The sequence below is a fragment of the Corticium candelabrum genome, chromosome 5 (genome assembly GCF_963422355.1).
Source record: "Corticium candelabrum chromosome 5, ooCorCand1.1, whole genome shotgun sequence".
NCBI classification, from domain to species: domain Eukaryota; kingdom Metazoa; phylum Porifera; class Homoscleromorpha; order Homosclerophorida; family Plakinidae; genus Corticium; species Corticium candelabrum.
The window spans coordinates 1,138,530-1,152,071 of NC_085089.1; the positions used below are offsets into that span (position 1 = coordinate 1,138,530).

Sequence of the window (13,542 nt, forward strand, 5' to 3'; positions counted from 1 at the left end):
ACATTGAGTGCATGTGGCTGTACGTGTACATTGTGAGCTAAAGCAGCAAGCGTCTTATTAATTAAAACGGTTGTGAATTGGTTTGTCAAAGCCCCGGCTTCCCAGACTGCATGATAAGCCTATATCCGGGAGTGCGCTTGTCTACGCACGATGACAGACGGGTTTCTATCGTTGTTGCTTGATGGAAGAAACGTGCTTATTATCTTGATTGTTGCTCCTCTTATGCTCTCTTTTATTGGATTCTACATGTTGTCAAGACAAAATGGACTACCTCGCGACGTTGCTGTTTTGTCGCAACTGTATGTCTTTCCGGTGAAATCATGCAGTGGAATCAAGCTGAACACAACGGAATGCACAGTGAGGGGACTAAAATATGACAGGTATACTACAGCAGCCCACATGGTCTTTTGTCTAGATAACCACGCCCAGTTTTCCCCGCGAAAGGGCGTGGCTACACGTGTACACATGGCGGTTACGCACACAACGGACTCTTTGCAATGACTTGTTGCTTGTACTTACCTTGCTGTCTATTGAAAGTGACCTTTCAGACAGTGCTGTTGAAATTAATTAATTTAATCTTCGAAAAAGTATTTGCAAATATTATTGACATTATTGTTTTAAAATATTTTGTTCTAGGTGCTGGGTTATTGTGGATAGTGAAGGAAAGATGTTTAGTCTTAAAAGAAAGCCATCATTAGCTCTTGTCACACAAGAAATAGAAATTGATGATGAAGGCGAGGCTACAGTTACATTGAAAGCTCCAAACATGCCTGTGCTAACACTGACAAGTCGAGTTCATCTCAAACATCAAGAAGCAACACAGTTAACGTGAGTAGAACTATAATGGCATTGGATTGTTTGCAGATTAACTTTCTTATTTCATACATAGGATTTGGAGAATACAAGGTGAGGGAATTGATTGTGGTGCTGAAGCTGCTGAGTGGTTTAGCTCTTACCTTGGAACTCCTGGATCAAAAGTTTACTTCACTTGTCCCGAGAATTGCCAGCCAAGAAGGCTAACTACGGATCCAAAATATGGCCATCTTGCTAAGCCAAAGGATGAAGTAACATCAAGCATTTCAGTTTGGGTATAAGTTTAGTAAAGTGTTTATTGGTGTATGCTCTTGCAGGTTGGATTTGCTGACTTTGCTCCTGTGCTAGTAGCATCAGAGGCATCTCTAGATGATCTGAATTCACGCCTTGATAATCCAGTCTCTATTTGTAACTTTCGAGCAAATATCATTGTTAGTGGTTCTACTCTGAAACCATTTGAAGAAGTGCAGAGAGTGTTTGGGCCATTGTGCTATTGTGATTGACTGTAAATTGGTAATTTAGGATACGTGGAAATGCTTCAAGATTGGAAATGTGGTTTTGAGACAACTCAAGGAGTGTGACAGGTTTATTCTAACATTTTACACACACACACACACACACACACACACACACACACACACACACACACACACACACACACACACACACACACACACACACACACACACACATGCGAAAGCATGCACACATGCACGCGCGTGCACACACACACACACACACACACGCACACAACACACACACACACACACACACACACACACACACACACACACACACACACACACACGTGCGCACGCACACACACTCAACTGGCATACTCAACATAACGGACATACACATCACTCTTCATCAAAGTTTTAGTAATAGTATCAATAACAATATATGGTTCAGTGAAATTTCTGTTTTTTGATTTTATGGAAATTTTTTACCTAGTTGACATTTTAAGCTATTTGTTTTATGTGTGTGTACTTTAATTATTGCTTATAATTAGTGGTGCGTATAGTTGTTATGAGAATGGTAATTGTTTGGTGTTATATAATAGTTACAGTAGGTTGATGGTGTAAATTAATAATTTGACATTCTTATAATTCCTTTTAGGTTATCATATATGAGAGACTTTGGGCTCGTTTGGTCGGGCTCTTCCAGCCTCTTCCAGAAGAGACTCCATGGGCATGCCCCTCTTCCAACTTCTACAGTTCTGCCGCTATGGTCGGAAGAGCCAACTCTACCAACTCTGCTGCTGGTTGGAAGAGCTGTCATCTTTTCCAACCTCTTCCAGCTCTGCACTGGAAGAAGTTTGAAGAGGGGTTCTGGAAGAAGTTGAAAGAAGGGCGTGCTCTTCCAGACTCTTCCGGAAGATGCTGAAAGAGCCCAATTGAACGCGTTGTTGATTTTACCATTGGGAATTTTTTATGTTTATGTGTGTGTTTACTGTCTAGATGTGTAGTGACAACTGTCAATCCTAACACAGGAGAGAAGAACAACTTGGAACCACTGAAAACATTGAGAAAGTTTGTTTATCTTTATTACACAGAAGATATGTATACAATAGTGAATTTCTAGTTAAAGATGTGAGTCTTTCTCTGACAGATATCGTTCAGATCCTCGATATGGTGCTTCTCCAATGTTTGGACTTTATGCTGCTGTTGACGTTGGTGGCAAGCTTACTGTTGGAAACAAGGTAATCGTCACTGAAGTATAATATGATGACACCATTTGGAGGCATTCCAGCGGTCAAGTGTTTGGTAAATTTTTGTGACTGTTTTGCTGTTTTGCATTGAGCATTGATTTCTATGCTAACAATTAAAACACTTGAATGTGTTGCCTGTGGTATATTGTAATTGCTGGTAGCTTGGATTTAGATTTCTCTTTTACGTGTATGAATTGCAATTGCAACGTTTTTGTGTAAATTTGATACACAAAGGTAACAAGTTCTAGCACATAGATCTTTTCGAGATGGTGGTGTCATAGTATTAGTAGATTTTTATTGTTTTGACGTAGTAGAATAAATTTGTTGTAAATGATTGAATGCACATGAGTGCACACTCAACACACACACACACACACACACACACACACACACACACACACACACACACACACACACACACACACACACACACACACACACACACACACACACACACACACACACACACACACACACACACACACACACACACACCACAATAAACAAAGAACTACATCTTTAGATTATTAATTAATCAATATAGCTACTGCTCTAACAGATTAGATGGTCTGGAAGCGAGGCTTGCGCCATCTCAGTATGGTTGACTGGTTGCATGTTTTCTCTGGCATTCTTAACTTGGAGCAATCGTGCTATGGACTTGTCATAGTCTTGGCTGTGTATGTAGCTATACTGCTGGCACGTATTAGGAATAAGAAAGGTCACCGTCGAGAGGTAGGAGTAGTCAGCGAGATGTACCTCTATCCAGTTAAATCGTGCAAGGGCATACCAATAGCGAGTGGAGAATGTACATCTAGAGGTCTCAGATACGACAGGTGAGATGGTTCAACAGTTGTAAGTGTGCTTAGTCATGCATGTACAGTACAACAATAACGTGTTGCAAATTTAATTAACGCTATTAATGACGTAGGCATTTTGCAGTCAATTGAGTAGTGTAGTCTGTTTGAGTGTAGGAACATGGAGCAGCAGGTTGAAGAAAGAATATACGTGTCGTTTGCATGCATAGCTGCTAATTGATCACGACCAGATCGATCGAGATCTGCTAGTCCAGAATTTTTGTAGTCGTTGGATTTTGTTGTGGCTTTTTGTACAACAATTTGGTATCTGCGTACAACAAATATTGTATAGGGGTTTGTACTTTTGGTTTTTTTAAACTTCAATTTTGGTTTCTTGCAGCTATCTTAATTGTAGTTTTGGCAATGCATGCCCACAGTGAATTATATACGATCTTGTGTATCAAGAGCTCTGCGTAAAAATTTTGAATCGCTGCAATGGTTAAGATACTGACTGTGCTAGAGTGTTACTCTAATGATTGTTGTACAGGTTGATTTTGAATAACAAACTTTGTTCTTAAAATTTGTCATTTGTGGGATTTTGACAAATTAATAGTAACAGAGATGTACGTAGGCAGTAGTTTGGCTGCAATGTTTGAAAGGTCCACTATCACCAGCTGCACATAATGACAGCAATTTTCATTTATAATATAGTCAATTAAATATATTATTTATTACTACATGTAGTAGTACTGAATGGAGGAATTTGTTGTTTCGGATATCAGATGTTGTGGTAGAATTTAACATTTCACATATGCTTGTAGAATACCTTTCTGTTTATTGCCTGCCTGTTTACATCCTTCTTACACATGTGCTCGCTATAGCTACTTTATTAATTTTAGTAAACATGCGTTATGCTAACTCTATAGAACTATATTAACTACACCTTCAGCAAGCGCTTGGTCAGACCAATATATGCTGCTTACTTAATTGCTTGTACAGTAACAGCTACTACACTGTAGTAGTTTAGTTTGGATGATATTTGTAATTTTTATCATAGATGTTGGATTGTGATGGATGGAGAAGGTCAGTTCTTGACACAAAAGAGGCAGCCTGAAATGGCATGTGTAGCTCAGGAACTGGAGATAGATAAGTACGGTCAGGTTGCTGTTACACTGACAGCACCTAACATGCCTCCACTAAAGTTGACAAATCACTTTTCTGATGCAGTTGAGAAAACACCAATCAAGTATGAGCTGTTGTCAACGTAGTTAAGCTAGTGTCTGTATACTATTGAAGTCAATGAAATACTTGTTGAAGACGTACAGGCTGGCATGCATGCTGACAAGATAATGGGAAGACAGACAAACAAATATGAACTTGAAGTGCCTTTGTTTATAGAGTGTATCGCATGTTTGGTGAAGGAATTGATTGTGGTTCTGAGGCGTCTGAGTGGTTCAGCAAGTACCTTGAATTGCCTGGATGTCGAGTATATTACATGACAAAATATTGCCAACCAAGACAACTGACAACTGACTCTAAATATGGTCATGTAGCTCAACAACAGGACGAGGTTAATTTTTACTTCTTGTGTACATGATTTACAGATGTCATTGGATTAATTATCTGTCCAAAGGTGGCCTTTGCAAATTTTGCTCCATACTTGCTTACATCTGAGGCTTCTTTAGCAGACCTCAACTCGAGATTAGATAAACCACTTAGTATTCGCAACTTCAGACCAAATATTGTTATCAGAGGTCCCAATGCTTTTGAAGAGGTGTGCACAGCTTGCAGTTGTGGTTTACTGTTATTTGGTTTATTTGTGCATTGGAATTTGCAGGACAATTGGAGCAATTTCGCAATTGGAGCTGCTCATTTCAGAAAGCTCAAGGAATGTGGTAGGTGTGCCTTGACTACGTTGGATCCTGACACAGGGGAGAAACTTGGAGAAGAACCTTTGAAGACATTGAGAAGGCAGGTTTATTATAAATTACGTAGAAAATCACGTTTTTGCAGTGTGCATGTCTAACATGTGCACTTTTTGTGATTTTGGCTTTCTAGTGCTGATTTGATTGTTGATATGTATGTAAACTACATAGTATTAGAAATTATGAGATCGAGACTCAATATGTATTGAGTGATTTTTGTAGGTAGGTAGGTTTGGAAGACATGCATACAGACATGGTGTTGTATGTAATTGAAAACTGTAGTATAGTCATATGATATTGTCTTGTTGTATATATGGTAACAAATTTTGATTGTGTTGTTTAGCTATCGCTCTGATGAACGATATGGAACTGCTCCCAAATTTGGACTTCATGCTACGATAGACAAGGGTGGTGCAGTTTTTATAGGAGAGCGAGTGTTTGTCTATGATGAATGATTGAATACTATTATAAGTTGGGACACTTAGTTATCTAATGATAACGTGAAACATAGATCAGCAGTGCAGTGTTTGTTTATTTTGTCGACTGTTTGTATTCTGTATTTGATACAATCTATCTCTATCAGATTTGACACAACTTTTCAACAGCAAATAGTTTTTCTGTTTGTACAAATATATCAGAAATGTGAAATGTTGAAAGAACAGAATGTCTACTATATATTTCAGCGTCTTGGTACTTAAATGCATTCTCAGACGTATAGATGTTATACCAGGGTATATTTTCTGTGTAGCTCTTGCATTAGAACATGTTTCTATCTAATCACCTGGGAAATGTGGCAATTATTAATGACAATATAACAATTAAGTGTGTCTTTTTATCTAGCACTTAGTAATGTTGGAGGCATGCTTAATTACTGCGTCAGACCAGGTCAATTTGCGTACACACACACACACACACACACACACACACACACACACACACACACACACACACACACACACACACACACACACACACTTGTACACAAACTTGTATACACATACTTATGTTCTAAAACATATAAATAAGTATAGTGTAGCGCACTTAGTTAATTTAAGGCATTAAGTTAACTTAATTAATCAAACACCAATTAGATAGTTTTTCATTTAATGGTTTAATAGTTAATAAAATAATAATGGGTGCTCATTGCATTCCCACCTGTGCGAGCGAGCACGTACTATACAGCTGCAGAGTGAAACAGCTTCGTACAACTACTAGACCCTCTACTGTCGTAATTGATTTGTTTTCTTTACTTTGCGCGCTCTTTTCAGTCAATGGTGATTCTGTTCGAAAGCTGTCACAAAACTGATCACTCTCTAGACAATATAATGTGTGAAATACTATGAGTCTAGCTAACCGTGATCAATATTTCACTCGGCTAGATTTAGACGTCCTCTATGGAGCGACTGTCGGCAAGCGAAATATTTCAATGCAATTTCAGTCACAAACCATCGGCCGCGGCTAGCGAGATGGCATCGGCCAGGTAATTAAATCTGTGCACGGGTAGATTAGCTACGTGTTGCTGAATGCACTCGATGGACAGCAAATCAGTTTTGTTCGAAACAGCTTCGAACAATTAATTAATAAACCCTTTACTGTCGTAAGTGACTTGTTTTCTTCAAATTTCTTTGAACTGTGTACTTTGCGCGCTTTCTTCAGTCAGTAGTGTCTAGCGATAACGTCACATGAAGTGTCACAGTTAGTTACTTAGATCAATAGTCAAGCTAACGGAGAAGCGCCTAGCTAACGGTGTAGCCGTGTAAACTGTTTCTTCAATTCACTCGTGGGGTGGCTAGCTAGGAGTGGTGCACAACGCACAGTAAAACACGCATGCTTAATTAACAGCAAGTGAGCAATGTTTCCATGGCGATGTTAGCAGTTGTTAATTAACTTTTATTACAGTAGCTAATTATTATTATTAGCTAAGAACAGCATTAACTGTCACAAAAACAGTTATTACAACAATTAACTCAGACGCTCTACAAGTTAAAACGCTGCTTACGCCTAATTCAATCTTGTTGCCATAGCAATAATTACAGAGTGACGTCACATAACGTGAAGTGTCAATATTTGGCACCCATCGAGGAAAACAAACAATTATTCAAAATGATCGATTTGTAACAGCTGTCCCCTGGGTGTAGGGGTGGTGGAGCGCAGTAACATAAGTGAGCATAGTTTCCATAGAAACATCTCTAGTGATGACGTCACATGACGTAAACTATTTTATGTTTACTTTCTTCAAAACTGGGAAAGAACGATTCGAATTTGTCAATTCCTAAACGATTCCCCCGGTGGGGTAGAGGTGGTGGCGCACGGACGGACGCTCGGACGCACGGACGGACACTCAGAGTACCCCTTTAACGCATTAGAGAAAACTCGCTCGCTTCGCTCGCTCGCAAATAAACAGAAGTGGTCTGGAAGCGAGGCTTGACATTTTAGCATGGTCGACTGGTTGAACGTTTTCTCCGGCGTTGTTAACCTGGAACAGTCATCTTATGGGGTTGTCGTGGCTTTGGCTTTGTTTATAGCCGTGCTGCTGGCACGTAGAGGCACTAAAACTGTTCGTTGTCGAGAAGTAGGAGTAGTCAGCAAGATGTATCTCTATCCAGTTAAATCCTGCAAGGGCATACCAATAACGAGTGGAGAATGTACATCTAGAGGTCTTAGATACGACAGGTGAGATAGTCTATAATTTTTTAGAAAATTGGATTTTCTGTACATGCATGGTAATTAGGTGCAAATAAACGGTATCTATTCAAGCATATTTTGATCGTAACGTTTTAGCCATTTTACAAATTACGTTTTAGACATTTAGTTAAGTAATTAATGGTTTACAGTATTAGAGAGATTTATGTAGTAATTTAGATACAATTTAACATACATTTGTTGCATGTTTGGATGTTTATTCCGCCATTGCTAGGATTCTTTTTCTCGTTATATTACACTCCTACCATAGCAACTCAACCACATGTTGTATATTTACCGGTCAATAAACGTTTATTGACAGGTCAGAATCTGTATACTGCAAACCAACTAGCAATCAATACATGGGCATACCTATTTTAGATTACAAGCTTATTCTTTACCAATAATAATGTTCACAGTACTGCAGTTTGTAAAGACGCAGTCAGAAATGACAAATGGTGCCGGATTCTGTCTTCCCGTTTCAGACGGCTGTTCGACCTCGACTACTTTCAGCTCATCTGCCTGTTCCGTTGTCTCTCCGGACTCCTTGACTTTTGCGTCAGTGTAATCGGTGTGTCCATGGCCATTGTCCAAAACTTTGCACGCTGCCATTTGCTGCAATTCGGATGGCTCTTGATATTGTCTCAGTGCTTGCAAGGTTTTGTGGCTGGTTCTGCCTTGAATTACATGTTCAGGAACTCCCGCTTGAAACAGCCTTGTCGCACTAGTAACTCGAAGAGCGTGGTTGGTTCGAACCGGAAGACCACCTTCAGCTGTCATCACTTTCATCATTGTAGCCAACGTGTTATGACCGATTACTTGCTTTGAATACCAAGGACCAAATGAAGGAGTAGACGACAAAGGTTTATAATAGAAGTCTTCTCGAGAAAATCCTGCTGGCAACTTACTAAGATAGAGATCCAAAATTTTTACGTGGCAATGGTCACCAGCTTCTGTATTAGCGTATCTGATAAACCACAAACCACAAAATGCTATTACCTTACAGAAACACGTTGGAGCTTGACTATAATTTACCTTGTGACTTTTTTGTTTGGATGCCTTAAATCATGCAGTCCACCACTATGATTTTTGGATCCGTGCTCAACACAAATGTAACAGACTTTTGACAATCCGTCTGTGGTTTGGCTGCATCTAGTCACCTGACTCCATTTGAGGCTTCTGTGCTCCACACCACCTCGAAGAGCAAAGTTTATCCCATTATAAAAGAATACTGCCCTCAGTAGTTTTACAGGTGTGTCCAAGCCAATTACTCCCTTCTTCCATAGACTGTCTTCTTCTTCAGCAGTGAATACACTGGAACCCTTGCGGATCGTTCCTAGTCCTTGACGTAATTCTCGACAGACTCTATCAAGAGCATTGCGCAAACCTTCAAAACGATGGTCTGCCTTGTCGAAAAAAATAAACGAATCGCTTCTGTGCTGAGCTCGAAGTACGTTGTAGCCCACACATCAATTGTACGAGTTTTTGGAGGATACTTGTCACCGTTGGTCTTCCTCGCCTCCAGTAGGAAGCATATTAGCCACTCTTGCAAAAGTTGTGAATCCTTCATTGAGAGAATGTCTGTGGGTACCTGCTCCTCTTGTGGAGCATCCTTGTTTCGATTGCTTCTCCATGCTTCAAATGTTCGCATCGTCCAACTGTTGCAGGCAGTCGTGTTCTTGCAAACCGTACCCTTGCTGTACTCCTGTACTTTGTTCGTACTCGTCTTTTCAGCAAATCTGCTGTCAAGCTGGCTAGTACTAGTGGTAACCTTTTTGGAACCAATGCGTCTCATCTTTGTTGGCGGCTGAAAGTCGTCGTCCTGGTCACTATTACGATCTTCTTTCTGATCCGACATCATGCTGGCAAAACACGTGGATACTGTACTGTACTAATACTTTTGAGCACGTCAACAACACTTCACAGCTGTCAAAATGTGGTTGTTTGACATAAAACTCTAGCTGTCATTGCAATACACAACCACTCTAATTCAACTTGAATAATCTATGAACTCTAATTACAGTAGGATGTTAAATATGCAACAAATAGGTTAATGCATGGTAGGGTCGACGATATCCAGTTTATTGACCTCGGTCTTTTCGGGGCTTTCTCCTCGATAATTAGCCTCAGCTTCGCCTCGGCTAATTATCTCGGGAAGCCCCTCAAGACCTCGGTCAATAAACTGGATATCGTCTTCCTACCATGCGTTAACTACTACATATTGTCTGTAGCAGCAAGTCATTAGCTGCTAAAAGAACTCAGTACATTATCTAACTATTTGTTGAACTAATGAATTACAGTAGACTTTGTAGTTGGCCTAGTAATCTTTGATACACTTTTGTTCAGACATTCGAATAAATACCAGGGACACACATGAACATATTTACCATATTAAAGCAAATAAGGGTTAATAGGATACATTATCCTATATTAGAAATTTGAGTTGCACCATTATGGCTATCATATTACGTACTGAACTCAAAGATTGGTCTGCAGTGTTTTCCTACGATAACTGTTAGCTTTCCTTGCACTGAAGGACTATGATTTTGACGCTATTCCTAGATGCTGGGTCGTGGTGGATGCAGAAGGACAGTTCTTGACACAGAAGAAGCAGCCTAGAATGGCACGTGTAGCTCAGGAGCTGGAGATAGACCACCATGGTCAGGCTCTGCTCACACTGACAGCACCTGACATGCCTGAACTAAAGCTGACAAATTATGTTCCTGATCATATTGAGAAGTCACAAGTCAAGTAAGAATAGTTGTATATAGTAATGTGTATGCATACGGTTAGAGTGACTCGGTTACTGAACACTTGTGAGATGATGTTAATTAACGGCAAGCAGGTAGGCAGCCAGACTGGCAGATGCGCACGAAAGATAAATATGAAGTTCAGAGAGGCCTTGTTTGCAGAGTTTATCGCATGTTTGGTGAAGGAATTGATTGCGGTTCTGAGGCATCTGAGTGGTTTAGCAAGTACCTGGAATTGCCAGGATGTCGAGTGTATCACATGACAGAATATTGCAAGTCGAGACAACTGACAACTGACTCTAAATATGGTCATGTAGCTCAACAACAGGATGAGGTGTTTACTTCTCACATACATGATCTCCAGATGTTATTGGATTAATTAATGTGTCTGTCTGAAGGTGGCCTTTGCAGATTTTGCACCATACTTGCTTACATCTGAGGCTTCTCTGGCAGACCTCAACTCGAGATTAGATAAACCACTTAGTATTCGCAGCTTCAGGCCAAATATTGTTATCAGAGGTCCCAGCGCTTTTAAAGAGGTGTGCACAGTCATAATTTGCTTTTGTCAAGTTTAGTACTGCATTAGAATTTGCAGGACAATTGGAACAAGTTCACAGTTGGAGCTGCTCTCTTCAGAAAGTTGAAGGAATGTGGGAGATGCATTTTGACAACATTGGATCCTGACACAGGGGAGAAACTTGGAGAAGAACCTCTGAAGACATTGAGAAGGCAAGGTGTTTATTAATTAAAATGCACCAGGCATCCAGTTTATTATAATTATGTATTGTAAATTAATTAAAGAGAAATTACTGGGTTATGGCGAATAATTGATCTTTACAGGATGTCTGCATGTCTAGCATGTGCATAATCAATGATCTTTCAACTAAATGACATAGGTCATGGTTTATTGTAGTCTTACTGTTAAACAATACACACGTATAGTACAACTTATACATGACATAAGAGTGTATGTCCTGACGTTGTAATAGTACTGATAGCTGACTGGAGTTTGAATTCCAATTGTTCTTGATAAATTAATCAAACCATTCGAACACACTTTCCAGATTCTCACTTGAGTATCAGCAGACCAAAGAGAAGGAATAATGATTGAGACTAAGAATGAAAGTGTTGTGTATGTCTTCGTAGTTTTGCCAGTGATTTTATGTAATTGAACTTGCTAATATGGTCATGTGATATTGTGTAGTTACATAAGAGAGTTTGATTTTTCTTGTTCAGTTACCGGTCTGATGAACGATATGGAACTGCTCCTAAATTTGGACTTCATGCCACGGTGGACAAGATTGGGACTGTTACTGTAGGAGATCGGGTGTTTGTCCATGATGAATGATAAATGTTGTCAGCTGAGGCATGCAACTTCAACTAATGATGCCTTGAAAACAATGATCAGCCATCAGTGTTTACTTTGTCAACTGCTTTACTTTTACTGCATATTTTATATAATATGCCATGATTAGTCCCGAATCTGCTGCAGCATTTCTAACATAAACATTTTCAATTTGTACAAATTTAACAGAAATTTGAATGTGTTGAATAAACATAAATTAATGTTTGACTATTCATCCCAGGGTCTTGGTACTCGAACGTTCTCCCACTCATTGATGTCTAGTTTCTTTTGTAGCTCCTACAAGACATAAGAGCGTTTTCTATCAGCTGGAAAACATGCATATGCATGCCACCACAATTATATCTAGACAGTCTAGCATCTACACAACCAAAACATCCACAGTACATTTCTACTGGTCTGTGTTTTTTTGTTTTCAATGTTTTTTAATCACGTGAATTTATAAACTGGCAAATAAGGTTTACATAATTCTTATCTGACCTTACTAAGGAAGTTTTAATCATGAAATTGGAATAATTAAACATGTCAGGTCAAACCCAAAACATCATAAATTTGGGTAATCAACCCACTTGCCTGTGTCAATTCTTTTATTTCACATGCACACACTTTGTAGGTCAACCGTGTCATCTTCTGTTCATTGTTGTTATTAGATCCTCTGTCTAAAGTGTCAGGTGGAAGCATGTGCAAAGAGAATTGGGTTGACCTGAGCGTTTATAGTACAACACCCAGCTGCCCACATATCTTTTTTCCTCAAGTTACCCCAATCAGATACCTTTGGTGTGGCCTTATCAACAAACTTAACACTGTTAAGGTGACCAATAACTGTTACTCATATTCACCACTCGATCTATATATGCAGTAATCTCTAGCACCCTGATTCTAATGGGTCAGTATAAGTGTGCAGAACCAAAAATCAGTCAGTGACATAATAATGAATGTATTTCTAGCAAAACAATTTGAATGTCCTAGGTCGAGCTATACAAACATCACAATAAGATGTCAGAGAACTCCCTATACTCATAACACTAATTGCACAGACAAGTCTGTCATAATCAGTTTACCAAATGCTACTTACTTTCAATGTTTTCGTATTAAGATGTACAAGTAATCAATTTTCTTAACTAGACTAGCTCATTAATGTCACTACCTGATGTAGTTCTTCTAGGGTTGTCTGTTTGCCAGTTTGTAGTTGTCGCACTTCCTCTGATGTCAGCTGCAAAGCACAGCAAGCCGAAGTGTAGTGTAACACACCACTTAAACTTTGCACGAAATTATTTATTACAGTCCTAGTCTTCTCATCTTTCCTATCAACTCCTACAGCAGCGAACTCGGCAAGGCCAAATGAACCTCCCACGACGAAAAGCTGTCACAAACGCAAACGTTAACGCACGAAGGTAATAATGCTCGCGTAAACAAGTACCAAAAACGGAAATCCAATTTTTAAAAATTTGCTGCGCCGCAAAAACTGGAGCATTGCGATGGAGCCTCGCTTAACAGATCGTTG

General features: G+C 39.4%; 2 protein-coding genes across 2 annotated transcripts; one reads left to right on the forward strand and one right to left on the reverse strand.

Moving 5' to 3' along the window:
* The first annotated feature begins 121 nt into the window (after window positions 1-121).
* On the forward strand, window positions 122-12,051 carry LOC134180613 (uncharacterized). Its single transcript, XM_062647802.1, has 20 exons — window positions 122-380; window positions 637-828; window positions 890-1,064; window positions 1,131-1,277; window positions 1,336-1,397; window positions 2,274-2,345; window positions 2,425-2,533; window positions 2,686-2,739; window positions 3,101-3,357; window positions 4,376-4,564; window positions 4,717-4,888; window positions 4,952-5,092; window positions 5,156-5,289; window positions 5,587-5,695; window positions 7,675-7,916; window positions 10,488-10,676; window positions 10,838-11,009; window positions 11,074-11,214; window positions 11,271-11,404; window positions 11,912-12,051. The coding sequence occupies exons 1-20, from the start codon at window positions 151-153 to the stop codon at window positions 12,021-12,023; spliced, it is 3,033 nt and encodes a 1,010-aa protein (XP_062503786.1). The 5' UTR covers window positions 122-150; the 3' UTR covers window positions 12,024-12,051.
* Window positions 12,052-12,184: 133 nt separating this feature from the next.
* On the reverse strand, window positions 12,185-13,535 carry LOC134179437 (cytochrome c oxidase assembly protein COX16 homolog, mitochondrial-like). The gene is made up of 4 exons (XM_062646331.1): window positions 13,459-13,535; window positions 13,321-13,401; window positions 13,186-13,251; window positions 12,185-12,317 (listed from the first exon to the last, which is right to left on the reverse strand). The coding sequence occupies exons 1-4, from the start codon at window positions 13,510-13,512 to the stop codon at window positions 12,249-12,251; spliced, it is 270 nt and encodes an 89-aa protein (XP_062502315.1). The 5' UTR covers window positions 13,513-13,535; the 3' UTR covers window positions 12,185-12,248.
* Between the last annotated feature and the right edge of the window lie 7 nt (window positions 13,536-13,542).